Source organism: Haliaeetus leucocephalus, unplaced genomic scaffold (assembly GCF_000737465.1).
Source record: "Haliaeetus leucocephalus isolate CR32 unplaced genomic scaffold, Haliaeetus_leucocephalus-4.0 Scaffold555, whole genome shotgun sequence".
NCBI lineage: Eukaryota > Metazoa > Chordata > Aves > Accipitriformes > Accipitridae > Haliaeetus > Haliaeetus leucocephalus.
The window spans coordinates 2,442,780-2,464,533 of record NW_010972991.1 but is presented as its reverse complement, the minus strand read 5'-3'; the positions used below and the strand labels follow the sequence as shown (position 1 = coordinate 2,464,533).

The following is a 21,754-nucleotide window of genomic DNA, read 5'->3' as shown; positions in this document are numbered from 1 at the left end:
TTGACTAACTTAAAACTGCTTGTCTCCCCTGAACTGAAAAGGTCATTTAATCCTCTGAAAAGATTAGTTGGATAAAAAGAGTTGAATCTACACTAAAAACAATCTGTGCTGTTTGGGTGATAACAGAAGCACAGCTTGTCAAGCAAAAGATTTAATTCTTACCTTTTTGGTCATTCCAAATCCAGACAAAAGACAACTGTAACAGCCATGGCCTCTCAAAACAAATGCCTGGTATAAACAAAGCTCTCTTTTCTTTATGCTTCTGAAAAAATACAAAAAAATACTTTGGACATTCACTTTGTAAAGTACAATGGCTTACATTAAAGAGAAAGTACTTATCTCCTCATAGCATTACAGACATTGCATATTCTAGAAAGAAGAAAATGTATTAATTACGGAGGCATGAAATCAATGTGCAGTACTCAACACAGCTGAAAGTCCTTCCTGACTTACACCTCGTATGTTTCCAACCATTGTGTTTCCAAGCAGAGTTGGGAAAAAACCTGGAACTTAAGAAAAGACCTGAATTGAAAAGTATTTCTAAAATAAAAAAAAAAAGGATACAGAAAATTCACAAAAATATTTATGCTTTAGTGTAGGAAAATGTGATATAACTCATCAATTATAAATCAAGCCTTAAATTACAGTACATATGCATGGCCATGATATACTGGAATTAAAATAAACCAACCCCAAAACCTTCCCTCCAAATACAGACGTACCTCTCATAAACATAAGTACTGAGTCTATCTGGAAATAATTTACTTAATAATTCTTGAGTGATGCATAGCAAAATAGTTTTCCGTGGCCCTCTCTCTGTCAGATAATAATACAATACATTGTTGAAGTGATTCAGAACGGTTTTACATTAAGAACATAGATGTTGCCACATATGAACATGATGCTCTTCCAAATGTGGTTTAACAGCAAGTGGGCCTTGAATATTTCAATAAATTCTGAGAAAACTTTTTGAGACCACTTTCTTCTCTTTCAGATAATACAAAGCATTATTCTTGCAAATCAACACTGAATTTTAACCAGTAATTACAAAAACCAAAGTTTGTTATACAGATTAATCAAGTTGATGCATTTGGTGCACCAGTTTCTATCACACTGCAAATGTTACTAAACACTTCATGGCTTATTCTAGTCAAGTTTACTGAACATATGAGAAATCAACACTGACATTTGTGACCAGCTCCAGCCAGTTACACCAAATGGCAAAAAGGTCTCCATCCTACAATGTAACACCCCAGGGGCTTCTTGTGCACTTTCATGATTAAACCAGAGGAAACGTAGCTACTGCCAAAGTTGAATGATTTTCAGTTCTTTTTCATTAACCAATTTAAATTCCCTATCACCACAGTTACGGGAGAAGCTACCACTGAATGTTTGCAGTCTGATTTTGTATAGCATTAATAGAACCCAGCAGATATAGAAGAGGCAGACAACCAACTCACTACACTTAGTCAAAAGCTTTTTCCACTTTTCTACCCAGAATTCCCATAAATAAGTTCAATCACATAAAAAGGTCCGCCTAGACTTCATTATGCTACTTTCTTGATTAGACACTACTAACTGGAGGAATAATTTATCAGAGTCAATGCAAAACAGCATTTTTTACTTAGCTGTAAAAGGAAGCCAACACTTAAATCAGAGCATTAGAAGAAAACATGACAATTTTGTTATTAATAACTTTTATAGCTCAAATTTAAAAATAGTAAATCAGAAACAATTCAAGATTCATGAACAAAAGTCTGGAACTATATACATGCATAATTAAGAATATCTAGATTCTTGTCAATATTTACTTAAGTTTTTTGTACATGTTCTTTCACACAATCATATTTACAAGTATGTCTGTTTAAAACATATGAACATACATCTTTTATAGCATTTGCAAAACATTTGAATATAATTTTTTTCCTTAAAAACAAAAGAATATTTCATTGATTTGACAGATTTGGTTTCATCACATGGTACTGGACATGTATTTATCCAGTGGGATTCTGGTACCCAGAATTATCATATATGGCTTTAAATACCTTCCAAACTCAAAGGATCATCTCACAAGTACAAACTACAGTCCATCTGCGGTATGTTTCTAATTAAAGTCTTGAGCCTTTGCTTGGGTTAGATCCACAACTCGGCAAACACATTCTAAGCATGTACTCAGAAATAAGAAGCCCTTCAAATTTAAAGGAAAAACAACTCTGCTTCCAGTCAATTCCAAGCACATATTAAGTATGTATGAAATGGGATTTATGGACTTTTCTAGACATTCTAGCTACCTTTATAGGTGTTTTATTATTGTGGGATAACACAGTTTTGAACAGACAATATTTGTGGGGATTTACAGGAATCAAGTGAGAGATCTTTTAAGAAGGGAAGAATATTTTTTCCTCAAAGTATAAACATTTTTTAGAAAAAAGTCTGAGAAGATTTTGTACACAGTATGCCTAAGTTACTGATACAATCCATCCAGTCAGATCACTATCTAGTAACAAGGTCTCGCTTCACAAATTAACTGAAAATGTGTCGGCTTGCTTGCTTTTGGTTAGGAAAAAACCCCCAAACTTTTGGCTTTGGCAAATCAAGTAGCCATCTCCTTTGAACACTGTTCTCTAGAGCTCCTGCACAGATTGTTCCACAGTTTGTTCTTCTACAGGCTGCATAGCTTCCTGAACATAAACTATGAATTCTGAAGCCTCACCACCCTGCGTATAGACAGTCACCGTCTCAATTCCCTCCACTTCATCTGATGAGACTACCAGGTGATGCTGTTCAGACAGCTCCACTGAAGCCTGCTGCAGTGTCTCTTGAATCATCAAAGTGTGATTGGCTGACTGCTCCTCTTCTTTTACCTAAGGAGAAATTGAAGAGGTTACAGAAATTTCACCTTTCCAGTAAGTACCCAGTAGTGTGATGATTAATGGAAATACAGCACAGAAATTAGAAATCAGATAGTTTTGAAAGAAAATGTCAGTTTTACAGAAAACTTGTTGTGAGCACTTCTGATTAATAAGTGTATAGCTAGACAGAATACTGAAAGCAGTAACACAGCATGTCGGTTACATGCACAGAGACCTGTAAAGTACCAGGAACATAGGTCTTTGGAGACGGCTTTAATCTCTCAGCAGTCATTCATTCAAAACCGCTCTTACTTAAATAAATCTGAAGCCAAACAATTCCTCCAGCAGCACTGAGATGAGAATCCATCGAAAACCACAGAAAAAACATCTACTGTACCCATTGCTTTCTTTTTCTTCTTTTTTTTTCCTAGCCAACCTATTGCTCATGGAAGAAAAATTTCATTGTAAACCTTAATGACTTTTATTAGAAAACTGTGAAATGTAAATATTACTGTAATAGATTCCTAAGACCTACTGTTTGTGAGGCAGCAATTTTTACATTATTGAAAGGACAGTGACAGAAACAACTGAAAATAAAAGATTTTTTATGGAACATTTTGCTTCTTGTCAAAAAGAAAAAAAAAACCAACACAATTTGGTATTGAATTTCAAAGAATTCAAACAGCTGTCCATCAACTATTAAAATACAGTACTTACCAGAATTGAAGAACAAATCTTAATTCTTTGCCAGATCCATACAAAATTCCTATGCAAAGTACTCCAGGCCAGTAAAAACACATCAGAAAACTGTAAGTCATGTGGAGGAAATGCATTCTTCTCAAGTGTTAGTGATAAAATAATGTACTTTTGAGGAAAGAATGAAATAGCAATTTTTTTGGTATGCAAGATATATGCACAGGCACTTGATAGCTATTTTCAGTACAATACCACTCCCTGTGTTCATTGAAGAGAGCTGTTTTATTTGCTGGATCATAAATGCCAACCCACCTGCAAATGCAACATGCAGTTAATCAAATCCTCTCTTCCTTCTTTTTTCAGAAAATGGGTTGTTTTTATTAAGGCCTATTTCTCCTTCATTTAGGCTTAGCAAATGTTTTATGAAGCAAGCTTCCAGAGATAAATCATGTTTATTTCTCACTGTAAGAAAGTAGCCAATTGAATTTGTAGGAGGTCACATTCTCTACAACAAGTACTTTTTTCATATCATCAAGTCCATCTATAAATTGTCCACTTACACAAACAACAGGAAACGAAGACAGAATTGCTGGCTCACCTACATTTTATGATGGAAGGCAAAACTCCATGGTACTTCCAATAACCATACGAAGTGTAATAAGAAAAGAACAAAGGATTGATAGACATCAGTTTACTGGATCTCAGTGTACCCTTGTATCTCACAGCAGCACATGGTGTGCTCTTCACAGCACTGAACTCGTAAGCACTCTTAAAAAGAATAGGTCAAACATGGTAGATACTATAAAGTGTGGAATCTAAATTATGCAAATTAGAAAGGGGCTATTTTTTTAATTAGAAGCTGATTCAAAAGTTCTTTTCCAGTTCTCATTTATATGTGTCCTGGTTTCAGCTGGGATAGAGTTAATTGTCTTCCTAGTAGCTGGTACAGTGCTATGTTTTTGAGCTAGGTATGAGAAGAATGTTTATAACATACTGATGTTTTCAGTTGTTGCTAAGTAATGATTAGTCTAAAGTCAAGGATTTTTGAGCTTCTCATGCCCAGCCAGCAAGAAGGCTGGAGGGGCACAAGAAGTTGGGAGGGGACACAGCTGACCCAAACTGGCCAACGGGGTATTCCATACCATGGGACGTCACATCTAGTATAGAAACTGGAGGGAGCGGGGGTGGGGGGATCGCTGCGCGGGGACTAACTGGGCGTCGATCGGCGGGTGGTGAGCAATCGCACTGTGCATCATTTGTATATTCTAATCCTTTTATTATTACTGTTGTCATGTTATTAGTGTTATCATTATCATTATTAGTTTCTTCTTTTCTGTTCTATTAAACTGTTCTTATCTCAACCCACGAGTTTTACTTCTTTTCCTGATTTTCTCCCCCATCCCACCAGGTGGGGAGGGAAGTGAGTGAGCGGCTGCGTGGTGCTTAGCTGCTGACTGGGCTTAAACCATGACAATATAACATTGTTTTGTAAACAGCAGTATTGGAACAATCAACTTCAAGAAAATATGATTAAGATCAGTATTGTTGCTTAAGAGGGGAGCAGGAACAGAAGGGAAGAACTACAGCAAATATTCCAAGCCTGTGTTCGACTCCTTAGAGACCAGCAAGGAGAAAAAGAATTCCTCTATTTGTTTTCCTGATGCTCTTTTCTAATTTCTTTTTTTTTTCTCCCCTAAGTAACCATTCTCATTCTTGTACACTGACGTTTCTTTTAACTTTTTCATTTCGTGTTTAAAATATCTGTCAGATGAAGGTTTCAGAGACGCACAAACCCCTTAGGACTTCATATCACTTTGACCTTCCACTCAATTCATCAGGCTATACAAAGCTTTTTCTTGAACAATAACAAGTATGTTCAGGTGTTAAATTATTCAGAGGTCCCAGAGTCAGTATGCCTGTAATATATTGATGAAATATATGTGGTTTTTATCTGGTGAAAGATTTAACATCTAAAGAGAATCTTGCCGTTGTCACTGACCTTAACGCAACAGCACAATCGTACCTACTGATGATGCCTCTGGCTTTGTTGCACAGGATTCAGATTATAGGGATAAAACTACAGCAATGGGCTGAAGTCCTTTCTACATTCTGTTTCTTTTACTAATCATATCTGAACATTTTAACTGAAAGTTACATTAAACAGTTCCTGCTGAAGCTCAAGTTCAACATCCTACGAAAGTGAATGATGCTGGATGCTTGTCTTGACACAATAAAATTTGCAACCACCCTCAGAAAAACTAATTTATGTTGTCACAAAATATGGGTATCACCGAAGTACCCTTTACTAACGGAAGCTTGAGCCTCTCTTCGAAAAGCAAGGAGCTAATCATGAAAAGAAACTTAGCACTGTTAACTTCCTTCTCTTGTTCTTCTCCATGCACCCCCTTTTTTTTTTTTTTTTTATTTATTAAAGAAACCCTAAGTCCTACTGAAAGCAATAGGAATTTGGTGAATTCATACACAGGACTCCCTTTTCGTAACTGCCCTCTCCACTTTCCTGAGGCTACCTGCTCCATTGTCAGCTACTGTGTGAAAGGAAAGGACATACACAAGGTCTACTAATGAAGATCATAATAGGTGGACAAAAGTCTAATCACTAGCAAATTCAGATAGGAAGCTGCAGTTATAAATGTTAGATAATTAAAATCTCCCAGCTTGTTATGAATCAGCTCACAATTACAGTCCTTGATGCTAGACATCCTCAAACAAATACACAAATAGTGGTGTTTAAAATTTGTCCCTCTAACTATGTATTATACACTAACTTCTCCTGTGGTAGCGAGCTACACACAATCCTCTGACAACATGCCTCAGGCCAGAAAAATTACACTACATTTGCTAAGAGCTGCAAGAATGCACAACACAGTCTGAGAAGGATCTCATATAGTCTCACTTTAGTCACTCTAAACCAAAACTCATAAATAATTTTAAATATAGTTTTGTGAGTGTACATAAATAACGAAGAAAGGAAAATAAATAAAGCACAGTTGACACAAAAATGAAATGAAACCAGAATCTCATTCAATTCAATAGCAGCAATCTAATACTTATTCAGTTTTATATGCTTTTGAAATGAAAATGGCCAATAAAGAAAGTTAATTTAACCTCCCTACCTGACTTTATCGATGTGGTTTTATTACCCTTGTCATGCAGGGTAAAGAAGACTAATGCCCTTATTTCTGGTGTTTCTAGCTTCCAGTATCTTTCTTGGACAGCTATCTGTAATCCTTTTAGTTTGACAAATCACCACATTATTTTGGATATTTACATTTCAAATCAGTTCAATGTTTACATGCTTCTGCTTGGTTCCTATTAGATTGTTCCACAGGGAATAATCTCAAAACGTTAATTTACACCCCTCAAATTGATGAAACAGTGGGACAGCTGCCATCAGAATGAATGAAGTCACTACACTCAATTCTTTTTATTGGCGTCTGAAATCTTTTGAAGAGTAGCATCCAAGACCTCTTTTCTGTTTGAGAGCCAGCTGAAAAGCATCTGGCTGCTTATCCTTTGCTAAAGAATGACAGCAAGAAGCTGAAGCCACACACAGCTGGCATATTAAATCAATTCAGTACCTGCATAAATATTCTTCACTAGCTAAATGTGTCTCTCACAAAGGCCAATGGGACTATCACCCCCATGTCTTCATAAGAAGCTCAACATTTCTAAATTATAAATGTTCTTAATTTAAATATCCAAGGACCATCCAAATACATGTAAGTGACATTAAAAATGGGTATCTCTTAGAGGAATCTTTCTCTCAAAACAAGGAAGTCTTTTTTAATTTGAGAGAAATTAATTCAAGCCATTAAGGAAAATAAACTTCTTCCCTGAAAAGGAGTAAAAAAATTTTTGCAGTAAGGTGCTAAAGCTGCTTTCTTATTATAGAACTCATCCTGAGAAATAATGAATATCTTCAATATTCTTTTAAGTCAGCAGGAGTTGCAGGTCCATAGAGTTTAAAACAGTCTTGCTGGGCTTGACCCAAAATCCTCTACAGAAACTCTCCCTTGATTTCAGATTGAATGCTGCCTTTCAGTTTACCATGAAGAACAAAAGTTAATCACAGAGATCCTGCAGGATTTCAAAACGTTTTACTAGGTTACAGATGCTCCTATTTATATCATAAGACACCACAGTAAGAAAATATACACAATACTACAGAAAGGATTAAAAGTAAAAGTAAATATAAGCATTCTAGATCACAGAGAGCACCTGAATATGCGATGTGCCAGCTTACATTGGTGCCTATGGGACTGTCTCTATCATTTTGTTCAGTGCCATTTGAATAATTTGAACTCTCTCTCTCTCTCTCTCTCTCAGTTCTAGTTTACCTATAGATACACTGCGTGAAAAACACACACTGACACACACAAAAAACACTATAATTTGATCATATGAACCTCTATAATGAGCTACAAAACAATCTGGTGCACAATAGCTTCAGAATAATAAGAGACTTGAATGTGAAAGACTTGCTTTGCATAAAATAAAAAATGCAAGGTGGCAAACAAATCTTCATACCGGTGATGTAGATTTTTAAAAAGTTTTAGCAATTGGCTGGCTGAATATATCCTGACAGGGAGACTGTGACTGGCAACTTCACGCAGCTGGCAAAAAGTTGTAGCACCAGATTTTCTTCTGAGGAAGTATGGCAACGCTGTCATCATTTCAAGAGCTCTAACAGGATAGTAATCTTGATGTGAGACTTTTTCTGTATGTTACACAGATGACAAGATCTCCACAAAGGCTGAGAAAACAGGGCCATGAGCCCCAGTTATAACTTTCCTTTGCTGGTACCGTCATGTTAAGCATCAGATTGTTCCATGTCCTAAAGCAACCACAAACTTGACAATCAACCTATATATATAAACTCCATATATTGGCAAATTTTCTAGATGAACACCAGCACACAGCATTATGTAGACACAAATCAGAGCCAGATTGAAATATAAGGTGTGTTCCTGAAGTACAACATTGTTTTGGGTTTGTATGGCGCGGTTTTGGTAGCGGGGGAGGGGGCCACAGGGCCGGCTCCTGTGAGAAGCTGCTGAACTTCCTCGGACCCACCTCTGGCCAAGGCCAAGCCCATCAGTGATGGTGGTAGCGCCTCTGGGAGAACAGATTTAAGAAGGTGAACCTGCTGTGGTGGGGGGAGATTGCAATGTGAGAGGAACCCCTCTGCAGATCCTGAGGTCAGTGAGGAAGGCGGGGAGGAGGGGATGCCCCCGCAGCCCCTGGTGAGACCAGACGGCAGGCTGTCCCCCCCCAGCCCACGGAGGGGAGCGGGGGAGCAGATGCCCCCCTGCAGCCCGGGGAGAGAGGAGCCCACGCCGGAGCAGGGGGATGGATGCCCCACGAGATGGCCGCCGCTCCCTGGGAAAGCCCGCGCTGGAGCAGGCTGGGACTGAAGGGCTGAGGCCTGGGGAAAGGACCCACGCTGGAGCAGTTCATGAAGAACTGCAGCCCGTGGGAAGGACTCACGTTGGAGAAGTCCATGAAGGACTGTCTCTCGTGGGAGGGACCCCACGCTGGAGCGGGGGAAGAGTGCGGAGTCCTCCCCCTGAGGAGGAAGGAGCGGCAGAGACAACGTGTGGTGAGCTGACCCCAACCCCCATTCCCCGTAAATCAGGAGTGGAGTTGAGCCGGGAAGGACGGAGGGGTAGGGGGAAGGTGTTCTAAGGTTTGGTTTTACTTCTCATTATCCTTGGTTTTTATTTGGTTGGTAGTAAATTAAATTGATTTTGTTTCTTCCCCAAGTTGAGCCTGTCTTTTGCCCGTGACCATAAGTGGTGAGTGATCCCTCCCTGTCCTTGTCTCAACCCATGAGCTTTTCTTTTTATTTTCTGCTCATCATCCCAACAGGGGGGAGGAGTGAGTGAACAGCTTCGTGGCGCTTTGTTGCTGGCTGGGTTTAAACTATGACAAACGTGCAGTAGCCTTTGACAGGACAGCCATGCTAATATAATTAGATATTTATTTTTTGAAGATGTGTTACACTATAAAATTCTGTTCTCTGATCAGCTTCAAGCTGATGTGTAATCTTTGCTGTGCATTGCTACCGCTGTCACTTTGAAGAAAGTGACCGTTACCATGGCGGGATTTTACTGGAGCCTGAAGAGATCACAGAGTAAAAGGATGAAAGGAACTAAAATAAAGGGTGAAATGCATGGAAAGCCAGTGTTTTCTTAAGTTTGATAAAGATCTCCTTAGTTAGTGAAACAGTTGATATACCTACTCTTCAGAGCAAATTATATAGAAGTCTGGGTTGAAAATAGGTTACTATGCTTTTCAGGAATAGAGTTAACCCTACACTCCAAGATGCAGAGGTAGTAAGAACATCAGTCCTGTCTCTTATTTCTGAATGGGAGAAAAAGAGAAAGAATTCAACAGCCAGTTACTGCTGTTTATTGTTAATATTAGTGTAGTGCTTTGGAACAGGACCTGGATTGTATCAGGTATGCTACATGCAAAAAGTACTTCATGCCCCAAAGGCCTTACAATTTCAATATAAAACAAGAGACAGTAAGCAGACACAGACAAAGGGAGGTGGGGGAGTACAACATAAATGAGACAGTGTTAGTTTTGTGTGACAGACATTAGTATCAATATACCAATAGCCTAACCACAGATAATTACTGTTATCATATTTTTGAAGAGTAATTGAGAGAAGACAATGAGGTACAAATTGCTCTTCATTAAAAATCCACATAACTAAGCACAATATGGAAGAAGGCATTAAGAAACTTGTTTAAAAAAAGTATTGAGCAATGAAATCTTTATGGACTGAGCAAAGGCAGGAGTCAAAATCTTTACAGCTAATGAGAAATGGGACACTAAGTCAGAAAGGAGTAAAAAGCCTTGGAAATGAAAACAAGGTTTTGTTTGATATGGCAAAAAAGGAACATCAAGTGAACAGAATAAGAGAGAGTGATGCAAGAGGGGCAGAGAAAAATAATCTTTGAATTTTTCTGCAAGAATACAAAAGGGGCAAAACGTAATCAGTGAATGTCAGAAAAAGGTCTATCAGAGTTAACTAGCATAAAATAATGATGGCTTGGACAACCATTTTAGCTAAGTGGTTGAAAGTGGGGAAATGTTTCTTCACAAGAAACTCAGTATTTAAATCAAGCAAATGTTTAACTTGGAACAGACTTCTTCAGGATCATTTAATAACCTTATGTGATATATATGCTAACTGAAAGAAATAACTATACATCAAGGTAGTTTGTAGTTAAACACTCTCTCTCTCTCTGTTCGAGTCTACATACAGGTATATTGTGTGAAAAACAAGTGTTTGAACATAGACCTGCAGGCACTGTAAATCAAGGGTGGCTGTGATACTGGCATGACTGCTCCTCCTCCAATCCTGCCTTTATATTCAGCATGTGAGCTAGGAAAATAGTACACCTATATAAATACTGGACTGAACAGCCTCTGCTAGCAAAATAAACAAAAACCCAAATTAATTATCTCTACCCTAAGGCATAAGGGCAAAAGTATATCTGTAATAGGACACAGAGAATCAAATACGCAGAAAGTAAAGTGACTTTTTTTACATTTTCAGTCCCTCCACCTTGCTATATGCTGTTGCCACAAAACTGCTTTCTCCCTAATTTCTTGTCTGTGTTTACCATCCACTATGAATGATATTTCCTGCCTTTTATAAGAATTTATTAGCCGCTTTCCCAGATATTCTTCAAAGTTAGCACTCTTTGCTCTCACCTTTTCCCTACCTTGTTACTTTTTTTGGTCTTTAAGCAGTGCAGAACAACTCAAATACCATGCCATAAAGAAATACCTTCATTACCTCTGTCAGAAAGAGATCCAGACTGATCACCAGTAACTGAAAAGGACTCAAACTGACAAGGATACATTTCTCCTGCCATGCTGTGATCAAAGCTTCAGTGTGTATTTTTGCCAATCTCAGATCATACTGGTAAAACTTCATATTATTAACTCTTTTTCTTGGGCATTTTGGTGTGTACTACATTCCTTAGCAGTTGTATGTTTTCATCTGTCTTCAACAAGATTTCTCCCAAATTAGACACCAGAAATGTTTAACTTTGATAACAGGTTACTGTGCTGATTCTCAGGCAAGACTGAGGTGAAGTTGTTTCAAGCTCCAGACACAAACTTTGAAAGGCCTCACACACATGACACTATCAGAGCCAACAACAATTCCTATTTCCCAATCATAATCCAAGCTAAATAGGGCTACCTTTGCATTTTGGGGGTTTAAAATCATAAGCTGAATCCCGATTCAGGCTGGGATTGGTTATTGCTATGTTGTCAAAGTGTCTTCTCTTATAAAATCATTCCTATGAACAAAAAATATGAAGTTTCCAAAGTCAGAACTGAAGTTTTTTTCTTCTCAACACCCAATTCAGGAGCTGGGGGCTTTGAATAGACAATCTGATCTTGATTTCACCTCCATTATAATGTGTACTCATGATTTAAGATACTTGCAAGAAGACTACATGCAACCCAGAAGAGTAATTTAATAGAAGAACACCTCAAACATGGTATCCTTTCTGTCTTGTGACTTAGTAGAAAACAATTTTAAAAATGTACCAGTCAGATCTAATACACTGGTCATCTTGCAATATGCTGAGAAGGACTTATGGTTAAAGACAGAGTTTGTTTCTGCAGGCAAAAGTCTTGCATTATCCTGAAACACTACAAGTACTGCACACTGAAGGTATCTGAGGACACAGGTTAGGGGAAATGCTGAAGCATGAAGATGGCAGCATTCCTGATAGATACATCTGGATTCACACCTAATTTTAACGATCAAGTGTGAATGACACTTTTATGGGTGAAAAGTAAGGAAGACGACAGCTGTGGGAGAAAGTTCCAGGGAGGAAATGGGAGACAAAGATAGCAACAATATAGTGTAACATTTACAGCAAAAAATACTTTTAAAACATTCTAATAATTTAGGATTTAGAAGAAATTTCTTGGTGCAAATTTAGAAATATGAAGGCAACTTGCAAGGGCTAGGTAAAAATGAGATATGAAGCTAAGAACTGATGAAAAAACTGGATAATGTATGTCCTTAGAGAAGAAGAAAAAAACCAACATAACTGCATAAATATCAGAACAACTACAATAAATGCTGTTAAGGGAAAAAAATGGAACCAAGCTGCTAAGCAAGGACTCAGTGAGGCCATTAAAGAACAAGAGTGGAAATTCAGTGACAGATGATGCTGATATATTGCTGACATCCTGAATGAATTTTTTGTCTCACAATCCACAAGAGAAGCTGAAGGTCACAGAACAAAGTGTGGAATAAATTTTCCAATAGGAAAGTGAAATATGAATATGTTTTAAGATCACTTCAAGGTTAACAATTAGGAACTCGGCATAATTAAAACCTGACAAAGTCGTAGGTACAAATGAGTGATATCCCACAGAAGGCAATTCAGTATTGAAGAAAGAAGAAAAGCTCGCAATTCTGAATAGGAGTGGATTACAGTGACGTTAATACCATTTAAAGACTTCTTTGCCTCAAATGAAAAATGGGTGTGGCTGTAATTCTGAAGCAATCTTCTGGTGGGAAGACAAGAACTGGAAAATAACTAAAGCTGTATAACAGATCAAACAGACTCTGATAAAACACTGATTTATATAGAAAATTAAAAGAGAAAAAATTAAAAAAGAAAAATGAAAGGAGAAAAATTTAAAAAAGAAATAAGCGTCATCATCTACAGACCTCCTTTGGTCCTTGCTCTGCTTCCATAAAGCCCACTAAAGGTAACTATGCAGTCAGTCAGCTGTCAGTAGCTGATTCTGATTCTCCCCTGGGAAATCACAGATCTGCACACTTGTGCACATACAAAGTGAAAAGTCACTGAGGCTACTAGAGAAAGAAATGAGTAGGCATTCCAGGACACTCAAGAAACGTGTTAATAGAGGAACAGTGCTTCAAGCATCAAAGTAAGGCATTAGTAAAATCCAGCGTAAACAGAGGTAGCACAAGATCACTCAGCTTGAGATGTACTTAAATTCTTCACTGATTTTGCTTCTGTGCAACTTCAAGTTAGGGGAAAGAAGGCATTTTATATTAACAAGATTCTAAAGCTGAGGGGAAGAAAACAAAAAAGAAAAGCAGCAAAGAGATTCTGTGCTCTGAGAATCCAATATTTGGTTTGATATAAGAGTGGAGCTTGTAACAGTTTGACATCAGACCACTGAGAGTCATTGATGTATACAAGGCAAGGGAAAAAGAAGTGATCAATGCTTAGCAGCTTGTAAACTTAAAAGGCTAGAAATATGGATTAAAAAGTGAGGAAGAAAATTAATTTGGAATATAAACATTTACTTACAAAAAGGTATCAGCAAATTCAGATGGTCTAACAAGGAAGACAATAGATTTTAAGATGAATCAGACATTGATCAGATTTAATACTTGGAGGAGGAGGAATCACTGAATTTTTTTAATTATGTATTTTTAAAGTTTAACATTCAAATATCAAAACGCAGTTTCTCCTTGGCAGCTGCTAGTACAACAGTCACTTTCTCCTACTCTTTTAGTAGAAGGGCCTCAAAAGATGCATTTTTAAGGGAAGAACAGGTTTCAGTAATATTGACAGACAGCATAGACAAACACCAATGGCTAATACTGCATTCAACCCTTGAATAGGTCATACGTTTAGCACAGCATGCATGTTGGCAGTGACTCTACTGTTAAGTTGTTTTGAAACTTGCACATAACAGGACTAAAATGTCTCTTCTCTTTAATGACTGAATTAGTTTCCAAGTTTGGATCTGTTATTCTTCAAAAAAAACCCCAAACTCTCATGTGGTCTCTAATTAAAATACCTGTTAAGTATTGCAAAAGAACATCTCAAAATGCTTTCTCTTTACATTCCGCCTTGTCTCCCTGACATTTGGGCAGCAAGTTTAGGAATTATCCAAATACTGCCTTCACAGGCTATAGAATTCCCACTTCTATGGAGCACTCATGAATTCAACGTTCACAACACTACAGAAAACCACTGAACTCAAAAGTTAGTTCTAGCACTCAGAACAATCAGAGTTTTGGTTCATTTAAATAAAAGGAGTTACTGAAACACTTCAGGAATTTAAGACTTCTCAGGTACTTTCCTTCCCTCACCTATCAACCACATTGAGCGCAGAGACCCCAATCAATCAATGAACAGAATGGGAAAAGGGATAGGCAGAGAGCTATCATGAAACAGGAGGAACAAGTGGAGCTTGGAGAACACTGTGAGGAGAAATGTAAAATGTCAGCAACAAAGTTAGCAGACACCTGTGAGGAAGAAATACTCAGCAAAAGTCTTGATATTTGCATTCAATAGCCACCTCAAATTGAAAATTATTTCCTTTTACTTGTTGATTTTGTATATCTTATTATTCTTAATTTCTGAAGTGCTTTAGTAATGCTGTACATTGCAAATATTGTTAGCAAAAAATGTGCAGTACCAAACTTCAGGAAAAATATACATACATTCCTACCACAAATTACATCACTTAATTATCAGTTGAATCCACTGTTTTTCTGGAAAGAGAATTCATGCAAAAGCCTGAAATGAACAATCAATCTTATACCTGTTTGTTTGTTTTTTTTTTTGATCTACATCTCCTGGTCTTGCACAATTTCCCTGGTAACAACAAAATTAACTACAGATCTTTTCAACCAACTACAACTCAATTGCATTTTTCTTTATTTATCTCAAATGTGGGTGGCCATGCTGACTTTTGTCTCACATAAACAGCTGTTGTAAGGAGCACCTGCAATATTCTTCTCAGAGCTGTTACACGCCTGCAAATCACTTGTGTTGCAACCCTCATTAAAAAGCCAGTGTGAACTCAGACTGAGGAGGTCTCATTTGTCTGCAGGGTACATGACTTTAGGACCCCACAAGTCTGTCAAACTTCAGCCACAGGACAGCCCTGCAAAGACTAACGACAACGGGTACGGTTCTACAGCACTACGGTTGCAGAGCACGCACAGTTCTGCACAAGCAACATGCTTTCATGCTCTTCTGTATCTGGATGAATGCCGTGCCAAGGACCTCCTGAATCTTTTAGACGACAATGGAACTAAGTGCCCACACACAATGTAGGTATGTTATTTTTAAAAGCCTGAAAATACCTGCTAGAAAAAAAGCTGTATTTTCACCCCCCCCCTAATATTTGTGTATTTGTTCATTCATATTTTACACAATGCAAAAATGTATGCATTTTGTATATATAAACATATATGTGTAAATATGTATAAACGTATGTGTGTGGGCATATAAACACACATACACACAACATAGTAAAAAATGAGTTTAGGAAAAATTCTATATGTGTCTTGCATGGTCATTCAAAATTTATCCCTTGCAAAATAATACTCATTTCACAATAAATGTATGAAAATTAAATATAGCTGTTTAAGAGAAGAAAAGAGCTCTTACCTGCTTTACCACTGTCACAGTGCCAGGTGCCATGGTAACTACAGAAGCAACTGCAGTGGCATCATGGGTTTCTGAACCCAACTCAATGATTTGCTGCAGGATGTTTACAGCTGTTGGATCAAGTCTTTCACCTTATCAGAAAGACAGTAATCATAAGATCATTACAGTAAAACAGCTCTAAGGGTATGCGAATCTAAGTGCTACAGGCACTCCTTCCCCTCCTGCCTTAACCCTGACTCACAGTGCTGTTTATAAATTTCAAATAGCTCAATAACATGACACCTTAATAATAGATCTATGGCAGGAAAGTATTCACAAAACAAATTTGCCTGAGGAATGCGTGAATCCGCAACTGAAGCCACACTGATCATTTTTATGCCTGTTTGAAAGAGATCTAAAAAAATACATTGAATAAACAAGCAATAAGTACAACTCATAGCAGTAACTGTAAATTAGGAAGCTGCAAGACTTGACAAATCCAAATATGTATTTGCCAGACATTCAGCTTAAACAGAACCTGAACTCTATACCTATAACCACAACAGCTATTTGATATATTACAAACCTGTGTTTACCATCTGTCCAGCCATCTTCAATACCCCTCAACGCAAAAGAAGTACTCTTATCACTAATGTGCTGAAGGGAAAAGTTAATTCCTTGAGAGAGCCCATGCTTACCATTTTATAAGTATGGGATCAGTACATGTTTGCCCTTTTTTTTAAAATTCTCTTGATGTGTGTAGCCCTGCCAAAGGAAAGGCAAGTTTACAAAAAAAAAAAAAAAAATATCCTGAAGTGTATAAAGGAATGATTTGGATGCTGGAAAATGTTTTTTGTTATGCAGGAATACAAATTCCCCTCCTGTGGCCCACCATTCCCACATGCCTAGTGTAAGCATGAGATATGTCAGAAAGGGAAAGAAACTGTCAGTGTCATGTTAAAGCTGCCATATATTTGCTGTAATCACTGTTCGAACTAGGAAAAAGACAGTAAATAGAATAAAGCTCATCTCTTAACCCCAAACCCTTTCAATCTGAAGTTGATACTGTGATAGGGATCTAGGTCAGATAATATCATTTCAACCAGAAAGTAGTTATATTTTGTTATCTATGCGAGAAACAAGTTTATCTGAGTACTGGAAAATGTTTGCTTGTTTTAGGTTTTTTTTCTATATAACTGCCTTTAGACATGATACTACTGTTTTTCATAACTAGATGGAATATGCTGGAAGAGTATCTGAAGTTGAATGCACTAAAAAGCAAATCAAACTACAGCCTCATGCTTAAAATCAAAACTGTTAGTACAGCATATTCCATGATCATGTTTATTTTAATTTCAATATATAAAAGCTTAAGAAAAGTTTTCAAAAGGTTTTTACTCATTCAGAATTCCCAGTCATTAAAATAAAATAATATATAGAAATTGTCAGTAACAATTTAATTGCAACATGCCTGGAAATTCCATTACAAGTGGGAGTTTTTGGAATGTATCTGTATTATGAACTATAAAGACCACAATGGTAAACAATTGTAAAATGCTATATTCTGATAACCAACACATTTATTTACATATATAAAACCAAAACATATGAACAACTACTCTAGTCTCTGATGTTTTAACACTCTCAAAAACCTGGACATTTTTTCTTTTTGTCCAGTTTTTGTTATTTCCCACTTAGCAATCATTATCTAATCCCACTCTTGTTCTTCCTCAATCTGATACAGAATAGCCTACTTAGTTTTGTGTACCATCAGAATTAAGTTTGTTAGTACTGTCTTGGGAACATGGTAAATGAGCTATTCCACTGTGTCCCTTCTGCAGTCTGGCTGACTTAAGCAGCGAGAAAAATAATAGCTAGAGAATTGCCATTAGATACACACCATCTACTCTGCCAAGATAGCTGATTCCACAATATATTTAATAATACAGGCAGGAAATTCCACACACCTAATAATAAAGTGCAAAACGGAGTGTGATAAGTATTAATGACTTAAGGATATAGAAATTTATGAAGAATGGTCATGTCTCATTATTTATCCTCAAAGAAAAATATAACCACCCAGAAGTAAGTTCTGGATGACAAATTTCATCATTTTTAATAGTTTTACAGGAGATCATATATTGCCCAGTATACTCAAAAGAATTAGATATTTATGAAAAAAAGATATATTTTGTGTTCCAACCTAAAAAAGGTAACTTACCATTCTCAGAAGTATATCTAAGGTTCTGTAATGCAGCTACGGCAGCTTGAGTGCCTTGAACATCTTCTCCAGCCTCTGTGATATGGAGATACTGAGTGGATCCTTCTTCAGAAACTTCAGCAGTTAACTTGAAAACAAAATCCAGCCAAGGCATGAATAATCTCACTCTCATTTTAGCAATTTAGAGAACAATGAAAGTTCTGAGTTTAAAATAATGTGTTTTGGACAACAAATACTGTAACAAGAGTTATAGAAATACTAGGTGAAACAGAATTCAAGAAGAATATTACACGGGAGTTGGGGTATCATCCCATAGTTTTCTTCTAGATTCTACTTCAAAAGTTGTTTTAAGCATGCTAAATTACCTTGACTTCCTTTTTGTTGCACATTTATTTTAGAACTAACAACAGATTTCTATTGTATCAGGGTCTAGTATAGACCTTTTGGGCAAAATTAGCTTACAATGCATATCTTTGCAGATCTGGTAAAATGCCTCTGAAGTTAGAAAATGGCATTTTATTCCAGAAAAATTATCCTTTCAGTAACTATGTTTTCTGAAGACAAGTTGTCAATATGTACTCCTGCTCTTTATTTATAGCTGTTTCAGCAGCAGAGACATGCTTGCATCCTGGATGTCCTCTTATTTTTTCAGGTTTAGGCATTTACTGGGAGAGTGTACAGAGGATCGTTTCTGAAATGCTTGTGGATACAAAACTTTGAAGGACTACATTTTAAAATGCTTGCCCTGTCTTTGAATAACTGTCCATATAGAACCTACTCAGATATTTTTCAAGAACTTTATATTCTATCTGTGGATACTCAAAAACTGTTAAACAAGAACTGCAGGACAGTTCTTCCAAATCAGGCATTAGATTTATAACAGGGGCTAGACTGCCTGAAATTTAGCAGAACAGGTCTTAAACTGTGGAGGTCAGCCAGCTGCAGTTGCCTTCTGGCTTCTTCCTCTCACTGGACACCAACAATAGCCTACTCAGGCAGTGGAAAAGACTCAGCTTGCCAACTGTGATTTTTTAAATAAAAGTGTCTAGATAGTTCTGTGGTTTTCCCGTAGCTTCTGCATCTACAGTCAGCTCTGCTCTATAAGAGCAACAGTTTTCATTTTAGAACAAATTGCTATGCATACGACAGCAGAGGAAAGCTTGAAAGGGTACACCCTTTCAAGGTAGCTGCCCTACCCCACCCCAAACCGAGAAAATTCAGGTTGTTGGTTTGTTTTTTTCTAACCCAGCTTCTTAGGTCTAACTTAAGTTTTTTAAAGTCTGATCCTAGTGGTACTGTGATTTCCTATATACTTTGGACTGAAGCTGAAAAAACAGAACAAATGATAGAAGACTTACTCTGTATAACAGCACCATTCTTTTAGCTGATCAACTTACAAATTCAGTTTTCTAGATTGTAACCTTTTCTGGTCCAACACATAAGTTTCTCTAATTCAATATAAGTTTGCAGCTTTACACATCTTGCAGTTAACACCAGCAAATATTTGGCATATAACAAATTGCAGTAAGTGTTTCCATTTCACATTTTTTTGCTAAAACTTTCACCTTTCTGCTGCAAATAGAGGACTAGAGCACTAAAATGCAGAAATAAGCACTTACAAGGTTGTTAATCCTGCCAGATATTAAAGCAGTCAAGCTTAACAGTCATAGCAATGTATGCATTCAAGATGAGATCACATGACCTCCTGATCTTCTATAAAGTCAAGAACACATTTTTGAATACTTCTTATCCTTACTTTTCTCCTTAGAAGTTTTTTAAATCTTAGGGCCAAAGCTATGGCAACTTTGCTTTACCTCCCACTTGGTCTCCCCATCATGTTCCACTAGCTTCATTCCATGCTTGTTTTTAAGATGTCTGTTGAATTCCCATTTTGTACCATACACAAAGCTGCAAACAGGACACTTAATGCCACCTACAAGGAAACACAAATAAATGCCTTGAGTTATTTTCATATAAATACTTTTTCAAGGCAGTAAGGACCCATCTAATTTGACCCCATCTCAACCAAGCCACATAACTATAATTTAAAAGGGTTTCCTTTAGCCATGTGTCCAACATAAAAAAAGGGGAAAAAAAAATAAAGTAGTTGAACTCTCACAATGCTTAAAGGGCAATTTTGGATAATGGTAACAGAAGGAGTCTGGAATAACTCATATATCTGGGGAGCTACAGCAATCCTGCTTCCCTGCCTGCATGCCTCCTTTCAGTGGATGTGAAGTTGCAGGAATGCTGTTCCCATCTTTCCCCTGCTCTACACCTCTCTCCCTGGGGAACCCCTACCACAGACCAATTAGAAAGAAAGTGCAGCAACAGACAATTATTAGCATTAGTCTCGATACGGCATCATTTCCACAATCAGGTTGACATAAGAAGTATTGGTTTAATCTCTCAGGAGCTAGATGTTAAGGGAAATAGATAGCCAAACCATAACAGAGAGAACATAAATTGCAAAGTAAATAATTACTCATCTACTGGGTGAGAACATGTGCTTTCTTTGCTAACAAAAGCCATTCTAGAAGTGACATGTACATTAGAAAGTGAGAAGGTTTTTCAAGGAATGACAACATACTAAGTTTGACCAACCCGACCCCATTCTTTTGCTTGGACACAACAAAACACTGCAAACCGAGGGGATGCTTCAGTCTGTGCAGAATCATTCCCACAGTCATGATTCTGGTTGAAATTCAAGTTTTGCAGCACCAGTGGAGACTAGTCCTAATTTCCAAGGGAAATTTCTTTCAAGTTTGAGGGTGTCTGTGACTTACGTTCTGCTTTAGGCCCACCAAAACCATAGCCTAGCACATGTTTTAAATAATTCTGAACTAACAGTTTTGCCCTGTAAATACTCTTTTATTCCAAAACACAGAGTTCCTTAGAGACTACTTTTGACGCCTACTCCATTACATATCATTACAGCTTCAAATGTGAATTGTATGCATAGTCCAAAAATCTACAAGACTGGCATTGCTGGCAAGCTTCAGCTTTAAATATCAGTTCCCTGTTGTCTTGCAAAGCTCTGGTGTGCCAGCCTTCACCATAGTGCAAACCATATGCACAATGCAAAACCATAGTGCACTGTACTCTTTCAGTAAGTGCTGGCATTTTTTTTAAGTGCTTATAAAAAACACTGAGACCTTAATATTTAACATACAGAGTAGCGGCATACTTTAATAATTTTTTAAAAATGTATCTTCTCTAAGACAGCTGTTCTAGTTTTCTGAAGTTTCAAACAAACATTAAGTTTTCTGGCACATTATCAAAGCAAACTAGGAGGAGTTAAAAAGGTAATGTCATCTTCTCCCAATTATCTTTGCTTTTGAATTTCTACTGTTTATATCAACACACAGAACTGTAAACCTAAGTTTTTTGTCTATCTACAAAATGATGCATAGCATGAATTTAGCACAATGTTTTCTGTCTGAGTATGCAGCATTACAGGTAAAAAACTGAGCATGACGAAATCATAAGCATCCAATTTTCTACACTAGATTAAACAGCTTTTACTTCTTTTTCTTATGAAAGTAATTTGGTCA

General features: G+C 37.2%; 1 protein-coding gene across 2 annotated transcripts in view; it reads right to left on the bottom strand.

The window, feature by feature from the left end:
- Positions 1-1,664: 1,664 nt before the first annotated feature.
- The window catches only part of ZFAT (zinc finger and AT hook domain containing), a 101,411-nt gene continuing 81,321 nt past the window's right edge, over positions 1,665-21,754 (bottom strand). For both annotated transcript variants that reach the window (XM_010576898.1, XM_010576899.1), the window contains 4 exons: positions 20,015-20,133; positions 18,201-18,327; positions 16,001-16,131; positions 1,665-2,864 (listed from right to left, as the gene is read on the bottom strand). In XM_010576898.1, coding sequence (XP_010575200.1) covers positions 2,625-2,864; positions 16,001-16,131; positions 18,201-18,327; positions 20,015-20,133 — 617 coding nt within the window. In that variant the 3' untranslated portion in view covers positions 1,665-2,624. The remainder of the gene's footprint in view (positions 2,865-16,000; positions 16,132-18,200; positions 18,328-20,014; positions 20,134-21,754) is intronic.